At 46.6% G+C, this 19,102-nt stretch overlaps 1 protein-coding gene and 1 long non-coding RNA gene across 2 annotated transcripts; both read left to right on the plus strand.

Annotated features, from left to right (window-relative positions):
- Window positions 1-281: 281 nt before the first annotated feature.
- LOC109744973 (GDSL esterase/lipase At4g10955) lies at window positions 282-2,081 on the plus strand. The gene is made up of 2 exons (XM_020304111.4): window positions 282-856; window positions 950-2,081. Exons 1-2 carry the CDS (start codon window positions 786-788, stop codon window positions 1,713-1,715), a joined length of 837 nt encoding a protein of 278 aa, XP_020159700.1. The 5' UTR covers window positions 282-785; the 3' UTR covers window positions 1,716-2,081.
- A 752-nt stretch (window positions 2,082-2,833) lies between these two features.
- On the plus strand, window positions 2,834-4,224 carry LOC120974488 (uncharacterized). Its single transcript, XR_005769878.3, has 3 exons — window positions 2,834-3,273; window positions 3,766-3,862; window positions 3,976-4,224. It is a non-coding gene; the product is annotated as an uncharacterized lncRNA (long non-coding RNA).
- Window positions 4,225-19,102: the final 14,878 nt, after the last annotated feature.

The raw sequence follows: 19,102 nt of genomic DNA on the forward strand, positions 1-19,102 counted from the left end.
CCTTCCCCCTGACGACAGCCACCCCCCACGCACCCTGTCCCCGCGGCCATCGACGCGTCGGGCCGCCTAACCCAACCTGTCATACACACGACGCACACAATGAATACCCCGCACAAGTACAGCGCGCGGAGCCCGCCACGAGATTCGATGCTTAGCGAGGGACACCTCCGTCCGCCCGCCCGCAGGGACGACGACGGTGATGTGCATCCATGCATGGTCCAGGCTGATTTAGGCAGGCCGTGGGCGACGGAATATATGCTCCCCTAAAGCTTGCGATCGACGGAGTCCGCCCGATCCGCGCCCGCCCTTTCACAGCCTGGAGCGCAACTATTCGCAGGCAGCAAGCAACTGGCGGGCAGCAGCGGCACGGCTGCCATCCGTCTGAGATCGATCGATCGATCGCCCCCAATTCCGATTCAGTCAAGTTGCGGGGAACTGGAAAGCGCGAGCTGGCTATCCCCTATAGCGATCTTTTGTTCTCTTTGTTCTCCGGTGGGTCGCCTTTATTCCCGCCATTAAACTATGCCTTCGCTCCACTAGCGGCTAGCAAATTCGGCCCAATCCTTCCTTCCTTCCTGCCCGTACACCACCTTCCGTCCCTCCCCTGCCTTGAGAGAAAGATCCTGCCAGGCTGCCTGCGAGCCCGAGGCTCCCGTCCCCGGTATATATTTGCGGCCTCCCCCTACACACTTTCCTTACGACATCCTCCACACTCGACTCAACCAAGCAGCAACGAGACGCAGAGCAAGCAGCAACAAGTAGCTTCGACCTTCAGCTTCTAGCGCATGGCGGAGATGGGGGTGCGTGACAACTTGCCCTGCTCGACTTCATGGAGAGAGCTCACACACACCAGCTGGTAAGCATGTGCCCGATCTTCCCTATTGTGCCCGATCTTCCAGCTTGCGTCGAGGAATGCGTGTCTCATGTTCCCTGTTGGTTTGGTTTGCAGGAGGGATGACGATTACAGGAGGATGGTGATGGCGAGCCTGATCGAGGCGGTGTACCTGCTGGAGCTGGAGAGGCAGGAGCGGAGGGACGCGGCGGAGGTGGCGCAGCAGTGGTGGAAGCCCTTCAGCTACCGCCTCGCGCACGAGCTGGTGGACGAACGCGACGGCTCCGTCTTCGGCGCCATCTTCGAGTGGGAGGACCGCCACCTGCTCGACCGCCGCGGCGCCAGCGCCGAGGAAAGGCCGACCGGCGCGCCCAGCGCGGTGATCGCGTTCCGGGGCACGCTGCTGCGCGCGCCCACCATCCGGCGGGACGTGGAGGACGAGCTGCGCCTGCTGGCGTGCAACAGCCTCCGCGGCTCCGCCAGGCTCCACGGCGCGCTGCAGGCGCTCAGGGCCACCATCGACAGGTTCGGCTCCGAGAACGTGTGCCTCTGCGGCCACTCCCTCGGCGCCGGCTTCGCGCGCCAGGTCGGCAGGATGCTCATGGCGTCGCGCCAGCAGCAGCAGCCGCAGCCGCAGCAGCAGCAGCAGCAACAGAACCCCGCCGCGGCGCTCGAGTTCCACCTCTTCAACGCGCCCTACCTGTCGCTGCCCACGGGCGTGCGGAGGGTGGTGAGGACGGCCGACTGCCTGCTCAAGACGGTCCGCACCGGCGTCGCCGCCGTCGGCAGGTGGCACGGCAAGGCGCTCAAGAACGTGGCCTACGCCAACTGCGTGCTCGGCTACACGCGCCTCGACAGCGACGGCAGGAAGTTGTTCGAGTGAGAAGAGAACATGCTACGCCAACTGCAACTGATCTGCCACACCCATGACTGACGCCATGACTCGCCTGAAGAGAGGGAGGGATCCAGCGCTGAAAACGTGCGACTGTACTGAAAATCCCAAACACGCGGCACGTATCTCGATCATGGAGGCCATGATCCCGAACGAACGATCTATCTATTATCAGCTTGTACTACTAGTAGGATTCAATTTGAAGGAGACAATAAGCATCCTGCCCGGCCCGGGGATGCACGGCTTAGGTAGCTAGCTTAGTCTGCATGCTTGCTCTCTAGTCTGTACATGTTAATCGCGTTTCCATTGTCAATTGTGAATTATATTATTTATTATCAGCTACGTAAGTATTTTCCATGGACTTTTGCCAAATTACCCCGTGCATACATACATCCATCCGTAATCCGTTCATGAGAGCGCCCCGGCCGGTCGTATCGTATCTCATTCTGTCTCCTTTTTGGCGAATCGTGGGGTGCCCCCACATTCCACCATCACCAGGAACTCATCGGCCGCTAAGATTTGTGTCGGTTCATTAAAAAAACGGCACCAAGAAGAAGAAAGTTTATCTAATCACATGCGCGACGCACACACGGAGAGAGAGAGAGGACGAAACAAACAACGACAAGAATGAAAGGAAGGCTGCCTTTTCACACCCAACGTCGTAGAAACGTGCGGAGAAGCGATGGCTAAGCAACCGGTGAACCGCGTGGCAAGCACGCATGAGCATGACCGCACGCAACTTAACTTTCGCCGTGAAAGTGCAGGTTGGGCGTGTGCATCTGCAGTCTGCATCATGCATTGTCGCCGGACCTGTATCGTTGTAGCGTGGGGAGAGACAGAGTGCTCCCGTTTCTTTCACTTCTGTCCCGAAATGAGAGAAAGAAAAGAAACGAAATATCTGAGCCGCAGTGCGTGATTTGGAGTGGCCGACAGCTCGAGGAACCGATGCAACCTCTGAAAAAACGTCGTAGCCGGCAGCTCGAAGAACTGATATAACCTCTGAAAAAACAAACGTCGTAACCGACAGCTGGAGCTTTCCGGGTGTTCAATGCGCCGTTACTCCTATTTTTGGGTTTTTACTGCTTTGAACAAATCGATTGCTTCGTCCACAAGATATTTCTGGATGTACCATTTTTCTGGATCTACCATTCCTCCTCCTCGCCTCTCTCTCTCTCATTTCTTGATCGACAGATACTCATCCTCCCCTCGCAAAAGAAGAAGAGAGATTCATTTATTGATCCGTTTGTTGGGAGATGATTGATTCCGTTTCTCGATTCATTTGTTATCAAGGGATAATTCAACCTCTCTCCCATTTCATTTGTTGACAGATGATCCAGCCTCTTGCATTTTTCTTTCTTTTGTGAGGGATCTTGCATTTCATTTGTAGAGAGACAGCAATTCATCCTCTCCTCCCATTCCATTTGTAGAAAGATAGGACAATCCATCATCCCTCGGCCATTCCCTTTTGTCGAGAGATAATCCATCCATTACCACATTGTCCGCAAAATGCATCATGATCAGGACAGTTACCGTCGCGACAGGGAACAAGGTAACCATTCCGGATCTCTACCCCAACCTTTGCATATTATCTATGTGTTCCCGTGGTTTCATTATGGCCATGGATCCAGCCAGTACAGGGCCCTCTCCCCTAAAGAAAAATAGAATTATCCATGAATGCAATGCAACTGAAATTTTTGCAGGCACAATTTAACGGAAACACTGAAAAAATGACATCAGATTTTAGGCATGGCAAATATGTCATTTTTCATGGCATTGTATTGGCGCGATGAAGGCAAAATTTAGTTTGCAAGCATGACAAATTTCTGATAAAAAGAACTGAGGTCGATTTTTCAAGCTCGCCAATTAAACTTGTCATCCTCGGATAACATAATTTGTCTTGAAAAACGTTTGATTTACCATGGTAAAAAAATGTGGCATCAGATTTGTTGTGGAGTCCCAATTTAAAGCCATTTTTTTTTCTGACTCGCATAATTCGCAGTTTTTAGGAAAATCTGAATCAACATCCAATTGTTATTTTCAGGAACTCCTGGGCCGATGATGCCTCCGTCCAAGGGCGAGGAGGAGGAGGAGCCTCCTCGTAAGCCTCCGGTGTCCACAACATGCTTCATATTAGGATTGTAAGATGCTAATCAATCAACGGACCACCTTAATAAATTAGTTTCATCCTCTACGAAGGGACATATATACGTATCTAATTTCCTGGTGCCTGTTTTCCTGTGTGATGTTGCAGTTTCGCCGCGCTATGTTGCTGCTGCTTGGTCGACGAGCCGCTCATGTGACACGCTTGTCTTGCGTGCCGTGCCGTGCTTTGTACATACTGCAGGAAACATGCTATCATATCAAAATAAGTCTGGCCCGTGAATGCTTTGCTTTCCTTCTGAAATTCGGAGAATCCTCCTTGCACACAAGTGATTGTTGGAACTATGTAGGTCGGGACTATTAAGCAAATTCAATAATTTATAGGTGAAACTTTAGCCCATATTGCTACTCGAAATGGAGTTAGACTGGTATATTTTTCGACAAATTTATTTCTACTGCTAAGAGTTTGAGAAGAACATACATACACATGCATTTTCTTCCGCCTCGCCCCGCACACCGTGTTTTGTGAACAAAATAAGATGGGCTTGAGCCCTTGCCAAGTGTGTGCGTCTTCTTTTTTACGTGTGTGACAGAAGTCGAAACATTTTGTGTGATAGTGGAAGATTAATCCCCCCGCAAAAAATGAAGAAGATTAATCCGAGCAGTTTCATGGCCTGCTCCTCTCCTTTCATCTTCTACAATGGTTCAGTTTTGACCGCTCAAGTATATAAGGAGTCACTCCTACATCCACACACAGAGAGAGAGAGGACCACTCGAACCGTACGGGAGAGAGTTGATAACGCTTTGGGGAGTGTTCACCTGACTACTCGTTGATTCGTCCACTTCCTCGACATTGTCTACTTCGTCTTCATGGCTTCAAATGGCTCCAACGATGCCACCGTTGAGGCCGTTATGATTGCTGCCAATGTTGCTACCAAGGGTGCTTCTTCTTCATGTGCCACGTATGTGTTCTTATTCCTCTCTTAGGGACTACTTTTGGTGTTAATGTTGGCAATGCTATAATTTCCTTATCTACCAAATTGCAAATCTAGATTGTTGAGCACTAGTAGTGGTTGGATTATTTTGTATATTAGGTTCCTGTTGCATTGTCTACTTTATTTTGGGATTAATTCTAATAATATAAATCATATTTCCAAGAATCCCCCAGAAAAAAATATGGGCAGTTTTTCATCAATTGGCTTTGCAGCCCTCAAACCTTGTGTACATGAGGGTGTGAATTACAAGAAGTGGTGCACAAGGACTATGCTTTGGCCAACAGCCAGGAACTATTTTCATGCCTCCAAGGGAAAACCTGAAGGCATGCTTACTTCTCAACAGGAGGAAGCGTCTGAGGTTGTTGATAACCTCTTCAAAGGTACTGTTCTTATCGTTCTTGGCGACAAATATAGTCAATCCTTACATGATTATATTTAATAGCAGAGATAGGTGGGACCACGCCAAGTTTGGGTCTCGGATGTAGGTTGTGAGTTGTATCTCATGGAGCCGTATCATGACTACAAATCGATCGATCACTGCTTAGTTATTGAGCAGGCAAATGAGAGTCACTTGCCAAGGAACATGAGCACTTCTCTTGTGTGTTGCCAGAAAAAATTATTTTGCCAAGCTTCCTCCCTCCTTGAGAAATTTTGCCACTTTCCCGAAACACAGACATGATTATTTCGTTGTGAATCTCATTGGGACTCTTAATGCTCAAGAATAGGCGAGGGCAAAAGACACATGTGCTCTACTCAATGAAGAAAATTCTAGTGCCAATGTGGTACAAAGGAATAGGTTTTTCAAAGTACAAAAGAATAGTTTGCGGTCCCACAAGTTCAATAAGAACAAATATGAGGGCAATGGCAAGTTTGAAGGCAAGAACAAGGGCTCACGGTCTAGCAACTTCAAGGAGACTGATAAGACAAAATTAGTATGCCATGTGTGATGTGTGATTCTAGGCACCGACAACATGATTGGCAACATCATGGGAAAAGCGGCAAGACCACTGATGTTATTATTGACGATATTGAGATGAAGACAACGATGTATGGTAATTTCCATAATTTTTTTTCAGTATGTGATTTTGCTGAATGGTGGATTGACGTGAAAGCTAATGTTCATGTGAGTGTTGAAATCTTCCACTTATTGGGATGTTAGGCGTCGTTTGTCTGATGGGGAATGTGTCACATGACTATGTTAATGTTGTTGATACAGTCAATTTGAAGTTTACTTGGAAAAGATCAATGCCGCTGAAGAACGTGAAACATGTCCCCTCCATCAATAAAAATCTCGTTAGCAGATATCTGTTGTATCAGGATGGCTTTAAGTTAGTCTTTGAATCCAATATAAATTGTAGTGTGCAAGTATGGATAGTTTATTGGTAAAGGCTATGGGTGTGGAGGCTTGTTCTGCTATCTTTATTAGATTTTTGTTTTATTTAATTTGTTAATCCTGTTAGCAACGAGAATGAATCAAATGTTTAGCATTCTCGACTTTATCATATTATTTTTGGTTTCATGACGCGCTTAGCCAAAATAAGTTATAGGGTCTAAGTGTCAAATGTGTGCGCAAGCAAAGGGCCAAAATCATTGTTCTGAGCTTGTCAGAACACTTCAGCACAAAATGAACTCTCCACGAATTTATTTCACAATCCGACCCTTTTTGGAAACGCCACAGACCGTGGCGTTGCTGGTGAACACCGAAACGCCAAACCACGCCCCGTTTCTGCCCTGGCCAACAGTCAAAAGAGAAAGCACACGGGGTGAGGGTTAGACAGACGAAAGGGATCGAGCATGATTGGCGCTGGGAGGGAGAAGAAGCGGATTGATCCGTGGTTACTAGTATTGATGAGACTATGATTGTGATTTCGGATTGTGAGAAATTTTGGGAAAGGGCTAGTTATTTCAATCCCCATCCCCTGTTTATCTGTTCTTCCACTACTCAGGCATCCTACGACTTGGCTTTGTGCAGATCATCTAGCAAGTTGTCCATAGCTAGTTTGTCCGCTAGGCAGATTCGGGAGATGGAGGTGGGTGCTATTCACGGGAAGGAGAAGGAGGCAGAGTTGAGATGGTAGTGGCGGAGGGTCTGCGTAAGCCAACGACCAAGGATGGGGAAATCACTCTCTTGGCTCCCTCGCCGCTGCTTCGCAAGGAGAAAGTCATGTCTCGGGAAAAATGGGGCGATGTGCGCCCACTCGTCATCGACATGGACGCTGCTCAGAAATCCGTTAATTGTCACTGGTGATTTGGCGGCTCCTCTCTCCCTTCCAGGTGAACCCAAGGACTATCATCAATGAGCTACGTGCTTCGACGTGGCGAATGCAAGGTGTGGTCATCATCCAGTAGGTGGCAAGCAAGGATAGGAGGTTCCTCAACATCTCCGTTTATGGAGACCGAAGCTTCGTGCTCAAGGCACAACCATGGCACTTCAAACCAGAGGGTGTCATTTCCGCCGCCTTTGATTGCAGCGTAGATCTGGCGGATGTCGATCTAGACGGCATGGCCATTTTGGCTCAAGTGTGTGATCTTCCGTTTGAACTCATGATGGAGGATATGGGCTAGATTATTGCAAAACAATTGGAAGAGGTGATTGCAATGTCTCATCGCAATAAGGTTATACTGGAAACGTTTTTACGTGTTCGAGTGGAAATTTTGCTTCACGAACCTCTTAGACACAAAGTGGCTTTCACTCCTTTAGGTAGTAAAGATGAGTTAGAGTTTGATGTAAAAATGAAAATTTGTCAATGTATTATACTTGTTGTGATTAGTTAGTCACTCTTCAAAGCAGTTCTGTAGCATTCCAAATGACAAGAGAAAGGCTATCTACCCCAACAGTCTTCATGTGGAAGTCTAATTGAAGGGGCTGGGCTCGACAAAGCGAGCTCTTACTTTTGGTGTTGTCTTCCAAGCAAGTGGAATATCTCCACTTCGGGAAGTCTCCCAAAATTCAGAGCTCATGTCTTCATGCCTTGTTCCTTTCAGTAGGCTTCCACAAGAAGATTGTTGGGGTAGATTGCCTTCCTATCGTCCTTTGGAATGCCGCAAAAATGCTCCAGAGACTGGCCTACAAACCCACAACACACACAATATTGTGGTGATTTTCATACTTTACATCAGATTCTAACTCATTTTTTACTACCCAAAGGAGTAAAGGCCGTAATGCATTTAAGAGGTTTGGGCAGCAGGTGCTCTACACCCACACACATACGCACACACGCACGCAATTTTTTCCACAGTCACCTTGTTTATGAGAAACCGCTATCACCTCACCCGCTTGTTCTCCAAGAGTCCAATCCATATCCTCTGTCATGAGCTCAGATAGAAGGTCATGAACATGAGCCCAAATATCCATGACACCGAGATCGACATTTGCAGGATTGTCGCTTCCCTCGAAGGAGATGACACTGAGGGAGTCCTGGACTAAGGGGTCCTCGGGCGTCCGGCCTGTTAGCCATGGGCCGGACCGATGGGCTGTGAAGACATGAAGACCGAAGACTGCACCCGTGTCCGTATGGGACTTTCCTTGGCGTGGAAGGCAAGACTGGGAACCAAATATGTAGATTCCCTTCTTTGTAACCGACCTTGTGTAACCCTAGATCCTCCTGGTGTCCATATAAACCAGAGGACTTAGTCCGGAGGGGGGAGATACTCATTATCATAGTCATACAAGCTAGACTTCTAGGGTTTAGCAATTACGATCTCATGGTAGATCAACTCTTGTAATACTCATATTCATCAAGATCAATCATGCAGGAAGTAGGGTATTACCTCCATAGAGAGGGCCCGAACCTGGGTAAACATTGTGTCCCCTGTCTCCTGTTACCATCAACCTTAGACGCACAGTTCGGGACCCCCTACCCAAGATCCGCCGGTTTTGACACCGACATTGGTGCTTTCATTGAGAGTTCCACTGTGCCGTCCTCAAAAGGTTCGATGGCCCCTTCAATTGTCAACAATGACGCTGTCCAAGGAGAAACCTTCCTCCCCGGACAGATCTTCGTGTTCGGCGGCTTCGCGCTGCGGGCCAACTCATTTGGCCACCTGGAGCAGATCGATAGCTACGCCCCTGGCCATCAGGTCAGATTTGGGAGCTTGAACTACGTCACGAACATCCGTGGAGATTTGATCTTCGCCGGATTCAAGACCGCGGCAACCGCTCCTAGTCACCTTGATGAACATGACCTAAATCTGTCGTCAGACCGCATCCATGAGATAGCTCCTGTAACTGCTCTAGCCTTAGATCCGGAGCATACCGCACCATCCGAGGACGGGAGGCTCAACCCACCATGGAGGCCACAGATTCCCCAGCGTTGGAGCCGCACATGGACTTAACCTCACACAATATTTGTGTCACCGGAACTCCGGACTCGTCTCTGGGTGTAAGTTCCGAACCATGTGAGTCCGCGGATGCCGAACTTGATCGTTTATCGATCTCCGAGTTCAGCGCCGCAGACATCTTCCAGCACTCGCCTTTGGGCGACGTGCTAAACTCATTAAAGAACCTGTCCTTGGCGGGGGACTCACAGCCGAACTATGTTCGGTTCGAACTAGGGGCTGATGATGGAGAATCTTGTTTTCCACCCGCCACCCACTTCATAGCCACAGTCGAGGATTTAACCGACACGCTTGATTACGACTCCGAAGACATCGACGGTATTGACGACGATGCTGATGAGGAGCAAAATCAAAGTCCGCCATTCACTGGACGCTGGACGGCCACTTCTTCGTACGATGTGTACATGGTGGACACACCCAAAACAACCAACAATGATGACAAAGAAAATCCAGTTGAGAATAAACCTCCTGAGACACAGCAAAAACGCCGGCGTCCTCGGCGCCGCTCTAAGTCACATCATTCCAAAGATAGCAATACTGGCACCGGAGAAAATAATACTCCGGACGATGCCGAAAACAATGAAGACCCTGCTGAGGTCACGTCCGAGCAGGAGGATCAAGAAAACGGGCAAACTAGCCCCGACGAACAGGCCAGGCCCAACGACTCGGAGAACGGTAGTTATCGTCCACTCTCTGAGGATGAGGAAAGCCTCGGCAACGAAGATTTTATCGTGCCTGAGGAACCTCTCGAGCAGGAGCGCTTCAAGCGCCAGCTAATAGCCACCGCAAGGAGCCTGAAAAAGAAGCAGTACCAGCTTCAAGCTGACCAAGATCTGCTCGTCGATAGATGGACTGATGTCCTGGCAGCCGAAGAATACGGCCTCAGATGCCCAGCCAAGAGTTACCCGAAGCGAAGGTTACTACCTCAGTTCGACGAAGAGGCGCCGGAGCCCATACCTCCCTCGCGTAATGCGGCTGATCGACTGCTACGTGGTCGGGACAGTGCGGCGGACCTTCCACCACGTGGTCGGGATAGGGCGGCAACTCAGGCCGAACAGCAGCCTGCCTCACCACCACGTAAAAATAGAGACAAAACAGTTTGGGGTCATACATACGACCTTCGTCAAGACCTGGACAGTAGAGTAGGACATACAAGATCGATCTACGGATTGCGAGGACGTGCCTTGACACGCGAGGACGGCTATCTATTCGGACGTGACAAACCTAGTCACGCCCGGGCCGAAAACTGCAGACGGACTCCATTAGTGCTACGTCGCGATGCGGCCCGCTATAGAGGCGCCGCACACCCTCTTTGCTTCACTAACGAAGTAATGGATCATGAATTCCTAGAAGGATTCAAACCCGTAAACATCGAGTCATACGATGGAACAACCCATCCCGTGGTATGGATCGAGGATTTCATCCTCCACATCCACATGGCCCGCGGGGATGATCTTCACGCCATCAAATACCTCCCACTAAAACTCAAAGGGCCAGCTCGGCACTAGCTAAACAGTCTGCCTGAAAATTTCATTGGCAGCTGGGAGGACATGGAAGAAGCTTTCCTTGACAACTTCCAAGGTACTTATGTCCGGCCACCAGACGCCGATGACTTAAATCACATAGTCCAACAACCTGGAGAGTCAGCCAGGAAATTTTGGACTAGGTTCCTAACTAAAAAGAACCAGATCGTCTACTGTCCGGATGCCGAAGCCCTAGCGGCCTTTAAACATAGCATCCGTGATGAATGGCTCGCCCGCCACCTCGGCCAGGAAAAGCCAAAATCCATGGCAGCCCTCACGGCACTCATGACCCGCTTCTGTGCGGGAGAGGATAGCTGGCTAGCCCGCAGGAAGAATACAACAAGTGACACGGGCACCTCCGAGGCCAAAAATAGCAACGACAAGCTCCGACGTAACAGACACAAACGCCAAAGTAATGGTGACAACACTGATGACACGATAGTCAATGCTGGATTCAGTTGTTCCAAGTCCGGTCAGCAGAAGAAGCCATATAAAAGAAACAATCAGGGACCATCAAGCTTGGATCGCATAATCGATCGTCCGTGCCAAATCCATGGCACCTCTGATAAACCAGCCAATCATACCAACAGAGATTGTTGGGTTTTTAAGCAAGCTGGCAAGTTAAGTGCCGAGAACAAGGAAAAGGGATCGCAGAGTGAGGACGATGACGAGGAGCCCCTACAGCCAAACACAGGGGGACAGAAGAAGTTTCCCCCTCAGGTCAAAACGGTGAACATGATATATGCTACACACATCCCCAAGAGGAAGGTATAAGGAGGTTTATGTGGGATAGAGCGTATCATGTCACGGGGTTTGGATGCACCGGCGAAGTTTGCACCAACTCTCAAGGTGAGAAAGGGCAATGCACAGTACCGAAGAGGCTAGAAAATTGCGAAAAGGTAAGTGTGCATATAATCCATGGACTCACATTAGTCATAAAGAACTCATATACTTATTGCAAAAATTTATTATCCCTCGAAGCAAAGTACTACTACGCATGCTCCTAGGGGAAGGGTTGGTAGGAGTTAACCATCGCGCGATCCCGACCGCCACACAAAGGATGACAAGCAAGAAATACCTCATGCTCCGACTTCGTTACATAACGGTTCACCATAAGTGCATGCTACGGGAATCACAAACTCCAACACAAGTATTTCTCAATTTTACAATTACTCAACTAGCACAACTATGATATTACCACCTTTATATCTCAAAACAATTATCAAGCATCAAATTTCTCATGATATTATAATTAAAGCAAATTGCCGTGCTGTTTTAATACTCACAAAATAATATAAGTGACGCATGAGAGGTCAATAGTTTCTATAAAACAAATCCACCACCGTGCTCTAAAGGATATAAGTGAAGCACTAGAGCAAAAACTATATAGCTCAAAAGATATAAGTGAAGCACATAGAGTATTCTAATAAATTCCGATTTGTGTGTGTCTCTCTCAAAAGGTGTGTACAGCAAGGATGATTGTGGTAAACTAAAAAGCAAAGACTCAAATCATACAAGACGCTCCAAGCAAAACACATGTCATGTGGTGAATAAAAATATAGCTCCAAGTAAAGTTACCGATGGAAGTAGACGAAAGAGGGGATGCCTTCCGGGGCATCCCCAAGCTTTGGCTTTTTGGTGTCCTTAAATTATCTTGGGGTGCCATGGGCATCCCCAAGCTTAGGCTCTTGCCACTCCTTGTTCCATAATCCATCAAATCTTTTACCCAAAACTTGAAAACTTCACAACACAAAACTTAGCAGAAAATCTCGTGAGCTCCGTTAGCGAAAGAAAACAAAATACCACTCCAAGGTACTGTAATGAACTCATTATTTATTTATATTGGTGTTAAACCTACTGTATTCCAACTTCTCTATGGTTTATAAACTATTTTACTAGCCATAGATTCATCAAAATAAGCAAACAACACACGAAAAACAGAATCTGTCAAAAAACAGAACAGTCTGTAGTAATCTGTAACTAACGCAAACTTCTGGAACTCAAAAAAATCTACCAAAATAGGAAGACCTAGAATTTTTTTATTGATCTGCTGCAATTGGAATCAGTATTTTATCACGTTCTGGTGATTTTTAACAATTGTTTTCGTGAACTGAAAGTTTCTGGAATTTTCAGCAAGATCAAATAACTATCATCCAAGAAGATCCTATAGGTTTAACTTGGCACAAACACTAATTAAAACATAAAAACAAATCTAACCAGAGGCTAGATAAAATATTTATTCATAAACAGAAGCAAAAAGCAAAAAACTAAAAATAAAATTGGGTTGCCTCCCAACAAGCGCTATCGTTTAACGCCCCTAGCTAGGCATAAAAGCAAGGATATATCTAGGTATTGCCATCTTTGGTAGGCAATCCATAAGTGGCTCTCATAATATATTCATGAGGTAATTTTATTTTCTTTCTAGGGAAGTGTTACATGCCTTTCCTTAATGGAAATTGGAATGTATATTCCCTTCCTTCATATCAATAATTGCACCAAACGTTCTAAGGAAAGGTCTACCAAGAATAATAGGACATGAAGGATTGCAATCTATGTCAAGAACAATGAAATCTACGGGCACATAGTTCCTAGTTGCAATAATAAGAACATCATTAATCCTTCCCATAGGTTTCTTAATAGTGGAATCCGCAAGGTGCAAGTTTAAAGAGCAATCATCAAATTCGCGAAAACCTAACAAATCACATAAAGTTTTTGGAATCGTGGAAACACTAGCACCCAAATCACACAAAGCATAGCATTCATGATCTTTAATTTTAATTTTAATAGTAGGTTCCCACTCATCATAAAGTTTTCTAGGGATAGAAACTTCCAACTCAAGTTTTTCTTCATAATATTGCATGAAAGCATCAACGATATGTTTTGTAAAAGCTTTATTTTGGCTATAAGCATGAGGAGAATTTAGCACGGATTGCAACAAGGAAATACAATCTATCAAAGAGCAATTATCATAATTAAATTCCTTGAAATCCAAAATAGTGGGTTCATTAATATCTAAAGTTTTGATCTCTTCAATCCCACTTTTACCAATTTTTGCATCAAGATCTGAAAACTCCGAATTTTTGGGACGCCTTCTAGGTAAAGGTGGCTCATATCCAGTCCCATCATTATCAAGATTCATATTGCAAAACAAAGATTTAATAGGAGACACATCAATAACGTTTAAATATTCATCTTTATTCTCATAAAAACTAGAAGAACATGCTTTTACAAAGCAATCTTTCTTGGCACGCATCCTAGCGGTTCTTTCTTTGCACTCATCAATGGAAATTCTCATGGCTTTGAGAGACTCATTGATATCATGCTTAGGTGGAATAGATCTAAGTTTCAAAGAATCAACATCAAGAGAAATTCTATCAACGTTCCTAGCCAATTCATCAACCTTGAGCAATTTTTCTTCAAGCAAAGCATTGAAATTCTTTTGTGAATTCATAAACTCCTTAACACTAGTCTCAAATTCAGAGGGCATCTTGTTAAAATTTCCATAAGAGTTGTTGTAGGAATTACCATAATTATTAGAGGAATTAGTAGGGAATGGCCTAGGATTAAAGTTTCCTCTCTATGCGTTGTTACCAAAATTATTCCTACCAACAAAATTCACATCCATAGATTCATTATTATTCTCAATCAAAGTAGACAAAGGCATATCATTAGGATCACAAGAAACACTTTTAGTAGCAAATAATTTCATAAGTTCATCCATCTTTCCACTCAAAATATTAATTTCTTCTATCGCATGCACTTTTTTATTAGTAGATCTTTCGGTGTGCCATTGAGAATAATTAACCATAATATTATCTAGGAGTTTAGTAGATTCTCCTAAAGTGATTTCCATAAAAGTGCCTCCCGCGGCCGAATCTAAAAGATTTCTAGAAGCAAAATTCAATCCGGCATAATTTTTTTGTATAATCATCCAAAGATTCAAACCGTGTTTAGGGCAATTATGTATCATTAAATTCATCCTCTCCCAAGCTTGTGCAACATGTTCATGATCAAGTTGCTTAAAATTCATTATATCGTTTCTAAGAGAGATGATTTTAGCGGGAGGAAAATACTTAGAGATAAAAGCATCTGTGCACTTATTCCATGAATCAATGCTATTTTTAGGGAAAGACGAAAACCAAACTTTAGCATGATCTCTAAGCGAAAAAGGAAATAGCTTCAATTTAACAATATCATTGTCCACATCTTTCTTCTTTTGTATATCGCACAAATCAACAAAGCTATTTAGATGGGTAGCGGCATCTTCACTAGGAAGGCCGGCGAATTGATCTTTCATGACAAGATTCAACAAAGCAACATTAATTTCACAAGACTCAGCATCGATAAGAGGAGCAATCGGAGTGCTAAGAAAATCATTGTTGTTGGTATTGGTAAATTCACACAATTTAGTATTGTCTTGAGCCATCGTGACAAGCAAGCAATCCAACACACGAGCAAACAAGAAGCAAGCGGAAAAGAGGCGAACGGAAAAGAGAGGGCGAATAAAACGGCAAGGGTGAAGTGGGGGAGAGGAAAACGAGAGGCAAATGGCAAATAATGTAATGCGAGGTAGATGAGTTTGTGATGGGTACTTGGTATGTCTTGACTTGTGCGTAGACTCCCCGGCAACAGCGCCAGAAATCCTTCTTGCTACCTCTTGAGCACTGCGTTGGTTTTCCCTTGAAGAGGAAAGGTATGATCATGTATATAGGCATCACGTCTGCGACAAGTAGACCGAAACGATTCTGCATCTACTACTATTACTCCACACATCGACCGCTATCCAGCATGCATCTAGAGTATTAAGTTCATAAGAACAGAGTAATGCTTTAAGTAAGATGACATGATGTAGAGGGATAAACTCATGCAATATGATATAAACCCCATCTTTTTATCCTCGATGGCAACAATACAATACGTGCCTTGCTGCCCCTGCTGTCACTGGGAAAGGACACCGCAAGATTGAACCCAAAGCTAAGCACTTCTCCCATTACAAGAAAGATCAATCTAGTAGGCCAAACCAAACTGATAATTCGAAGAGACTTGCAAAGATAACCAATCATACATAAAAGAATTCAGAGAAGATTCAAATATTGTTCATAGATAAACTTGATCATAAACCCACAATTCATCGGTCTCGACAAACACACCGCAAAAGAAGATTACATCGAATAGATCTCCACAAGAATCGTGGAGAACTTTGTATTGAGATCCAAAAAGAGAGAAGAAGCGATCTAGCTAATAAGTATGGACCCCAAGGTCTGAGGCAAACTAATCACACATCATCGGAGGGGCTACGGTGTTGATGTAGAATCCCTCCGTGATCAATGCCCCCTCCGGCAGGACGCCGAAAAAGGCCCCAAGATGGGATCTCATGGGTACCGAAGGTTGCGGCGGTGGAATTAGGTTTTCTTGGATGCTTCTGTTGGTTTGGGGGTACGTAGGTATATATAGGAGGAAGAAGTACGTCCGTGGAGCAACGTGGGCCCCACGAGGGTGGAGGGCGCGCCTGGGGGGGGGGGGGGGGGTAGGCGCGCCCCCTGCCTCGTGCTCTCCTCGTTGCTTTCTTTACGTGGACTCCAAGTCCTCTGGATCACGTTTGTTCCGAAAATTACGTTCCTGAAGGTTTCATTCCGTTTGGACTTCGTTTGATATTCTTTTTCTGCGAAACACTGAAATAGGCAAAAAAACAATTTGGGCTGGGCCTCCGGTTAATAGGTTAGTCCCAAAAATAATATAAAAGTGTATAATAAAGCCCATTAAACATCCAACACAGAATATAATATAGCATGGAACAATAAAAAATTATATATACGTTGGAGACGTACCAGTCGTCTTTGGATCTCCGGACAACTTCCGAAGCGAGGAGTTATTCTTCGACATCGTCCCCTTTCGCAGCGGCTATCACGCACTGCTTGGACGAACCGCATTTGCCCGATTCAATGCGGTACCTCACTATGCTTATCTCAAGGTCAAGATGCCTGGACCACGTGGCATCATAACAATCAATGGAAATACGGAACGCTGCCTCCGTACCGAGGAGCATACCACGGCCTTAGCAGCAGAAGTACAACGCAGCCTTTTCCAGCAAAACCTTAATTCGGCGGCCGGGCCCCCAGACACCATTAAGAGAGTCCGGACTATTCTACAGCAAGACAACCCCGCTCGTCAAGAGCTTAACTAGCAATTTGGCCTCCGTCCCAGTCCCAATCAAATGGCGGCATTCGTACCACGCGTACACAACTACGCACTCAAGATTCCATGGGCATCGATGGAGGCATAGCTAGCTCGTGATCCACAGTGCGGCTCGACCGACCCTGGATCCGCACACCTTAACCTTTTCTTTTTCATTTCGGGTTCTTCTCTTCTCGAGGCTTTTCAAAATAACCTGATGATCAGACCGATCACGGGACGGATACACCAAGGAGGCAAGGAGCTTTGACGTACAAGGGAATCCCCAGGTGGTCTCTGCTAACGATTGCTATAGCTGTTTTACATACCCGCATGCAGCTCGCTCTTGTTCACAACATGTTAAATAGCCTTACTTGCTTATCGCATTACTCGCACAAGTACGCCTCAACGTATTAATCAACTTACAATGGAAAATAATTGGCAGCGTCAGCTTATTACTTGATTTTTCCTTGCCTTTGTATTTATTACTCATCGCACCCGTACACTCTGGTACGTATTACTTCGCCAGGGGCTTCATCACGCCCCACAATACGACAATAAAGTCCGAACACTTTTTACAGTACAGTTCGGCACCCCGAACTTATAGCATTATATGCATCAGCTCCGAATCATGTCTTTGGTCAATAGTTGGGTTGCCCGGCTCCTTTGCTTACTGCCTTATGTTCCGCTATATCGGCTAGGGTAGTAAAGGGAGAACTACTGTGATTGTGTCCCGGTTCTTCCGGAGGAGCACCTCAGTAGACAAAGCCGAAAACTGACTGTCATGATGCCGCGAGAGCTGGTTAGCTGTTCGAGAGGGTTCAAATCCTTAAAGATTTTTTCCACTTTATGCGAGGAATCAGTTTTTTCCGATCAGGTGGGTATAGCGCCCTTAGTTCGGCCTTCCGAATACCAGGGGCTTCGCCAAAATTCTCATTGTCAAACTCCTATGGCTAAGTGAGGGTGATAAAAGCCGTATAGTCTGATTGCCTTGTTCGTTGCGCTAAACACCTCCTTTAAGGGCCAGAATGTGGAGTAAAGAGTGTTTAGATTTATCCCGAACACCCCCGTACTATCTACGTGGGGGCAGAAGCCGACGACTGGCTAACCCTCAGATTTCATAAACGACCGCACAGGAGGTAAAATTTTAAGTGTCTTGGAGGCGGAGCAATGTGGAGAGCAGGTCCTTCATGGCTAGCTCGGCCGCCTTGTGCAGCTCGACCAGCTGTTTCAGCTAGTCGCTGAAGGGCACCGGATGTTCTGCTCCGAGGTATTGAGACCAGAACAGCTTCTCCGTAGAACTCCCTTCTTCGGCTCGATAGAACTCGGCAGCATCCGATACGTTGCACGGCAAATCCGTAAACGCCCCTGGAGAGCTCCAAATTTGGGTAAGTAAAAGGAGCGCTTCCTTCACAGACTTGCTTTGCATAATGAAATCCTTACCCGCCGCGATCTTCTTGGCCGCCTGGATTGCCTGAAGGGCACTCTAGGCTTTGGCTCGGGCATCTTGTGCGCTCTGACGGGCCTTCGCAAGTTCGTACCCTTGCGTCTTAGAATCACGCTCCAAGGACTCGTACTTCTTGATGGCGTCCTGGAGCTCTTGTTGGACCTCGCTGACCCGGGCCTCGTGCTTCTCGCGCGCGGCGCGTTCGTTGGCTGCTTTGTTCTCGGTCTCGGCTAACGCCTTCTTGAGGGCCACCACCTCGGTCGTGGCCCCTAATAAAGTTCATGACACTTTAGTCAGCACGAACCATTCATCCTTCCTAAATATACACGCAGGTTACTGCATACCTTGGCTGTCCTCCAGCCGCTTCTTCATGAGGCCGAGCTCTTCCTTGGCCTGCTCCAGGTTCTGCTTCAGTCCGGAGACCTCCGCAGTATGAGCGGCAGCAGCCAGCAGCGATGCCTGCTTATTCATATAGACATCTTATGTTAGACTCCTGCGAAAATTATTTTGATCCTCTGTTCGGTTGTTTCTTTCCGAACACCGAACAGAGCATCAGGGGCTACTGTCTACACTGTGATATTCTCTCTACAATTACATTACTTACCTCAAAGCCTGTTAGAAGGCTAGCGCAGGCTTCGGTCGGTCCAGTTTTGGCGGACTGAACCTTCTCGATCACTGTACCCATAAGGATACGGTGTTCATCCACAATGGAAGCACCTTGCAGCGCTTCCAGCAGATTATCCGGTGCCTCTGATTGGACAGAGGTCACCGGTGGAACAGGCACACCTCCTCCTTTCGGGGAAG

Source organism: Aegilops tauschii, chromosome 2, assembly GCF_002575655.3.
Source record: "Aegilops tauschii subsp. strangulata cultivar AL8/78 chromosome 2, Aet v6.0, whole genome shotgun sequence".
NCBI lineage: Eukaryota > Viridiplantae > Streptophyta > Magnoliopsida > Poales > Poaceae > Aegilops > Aegilops tauschii.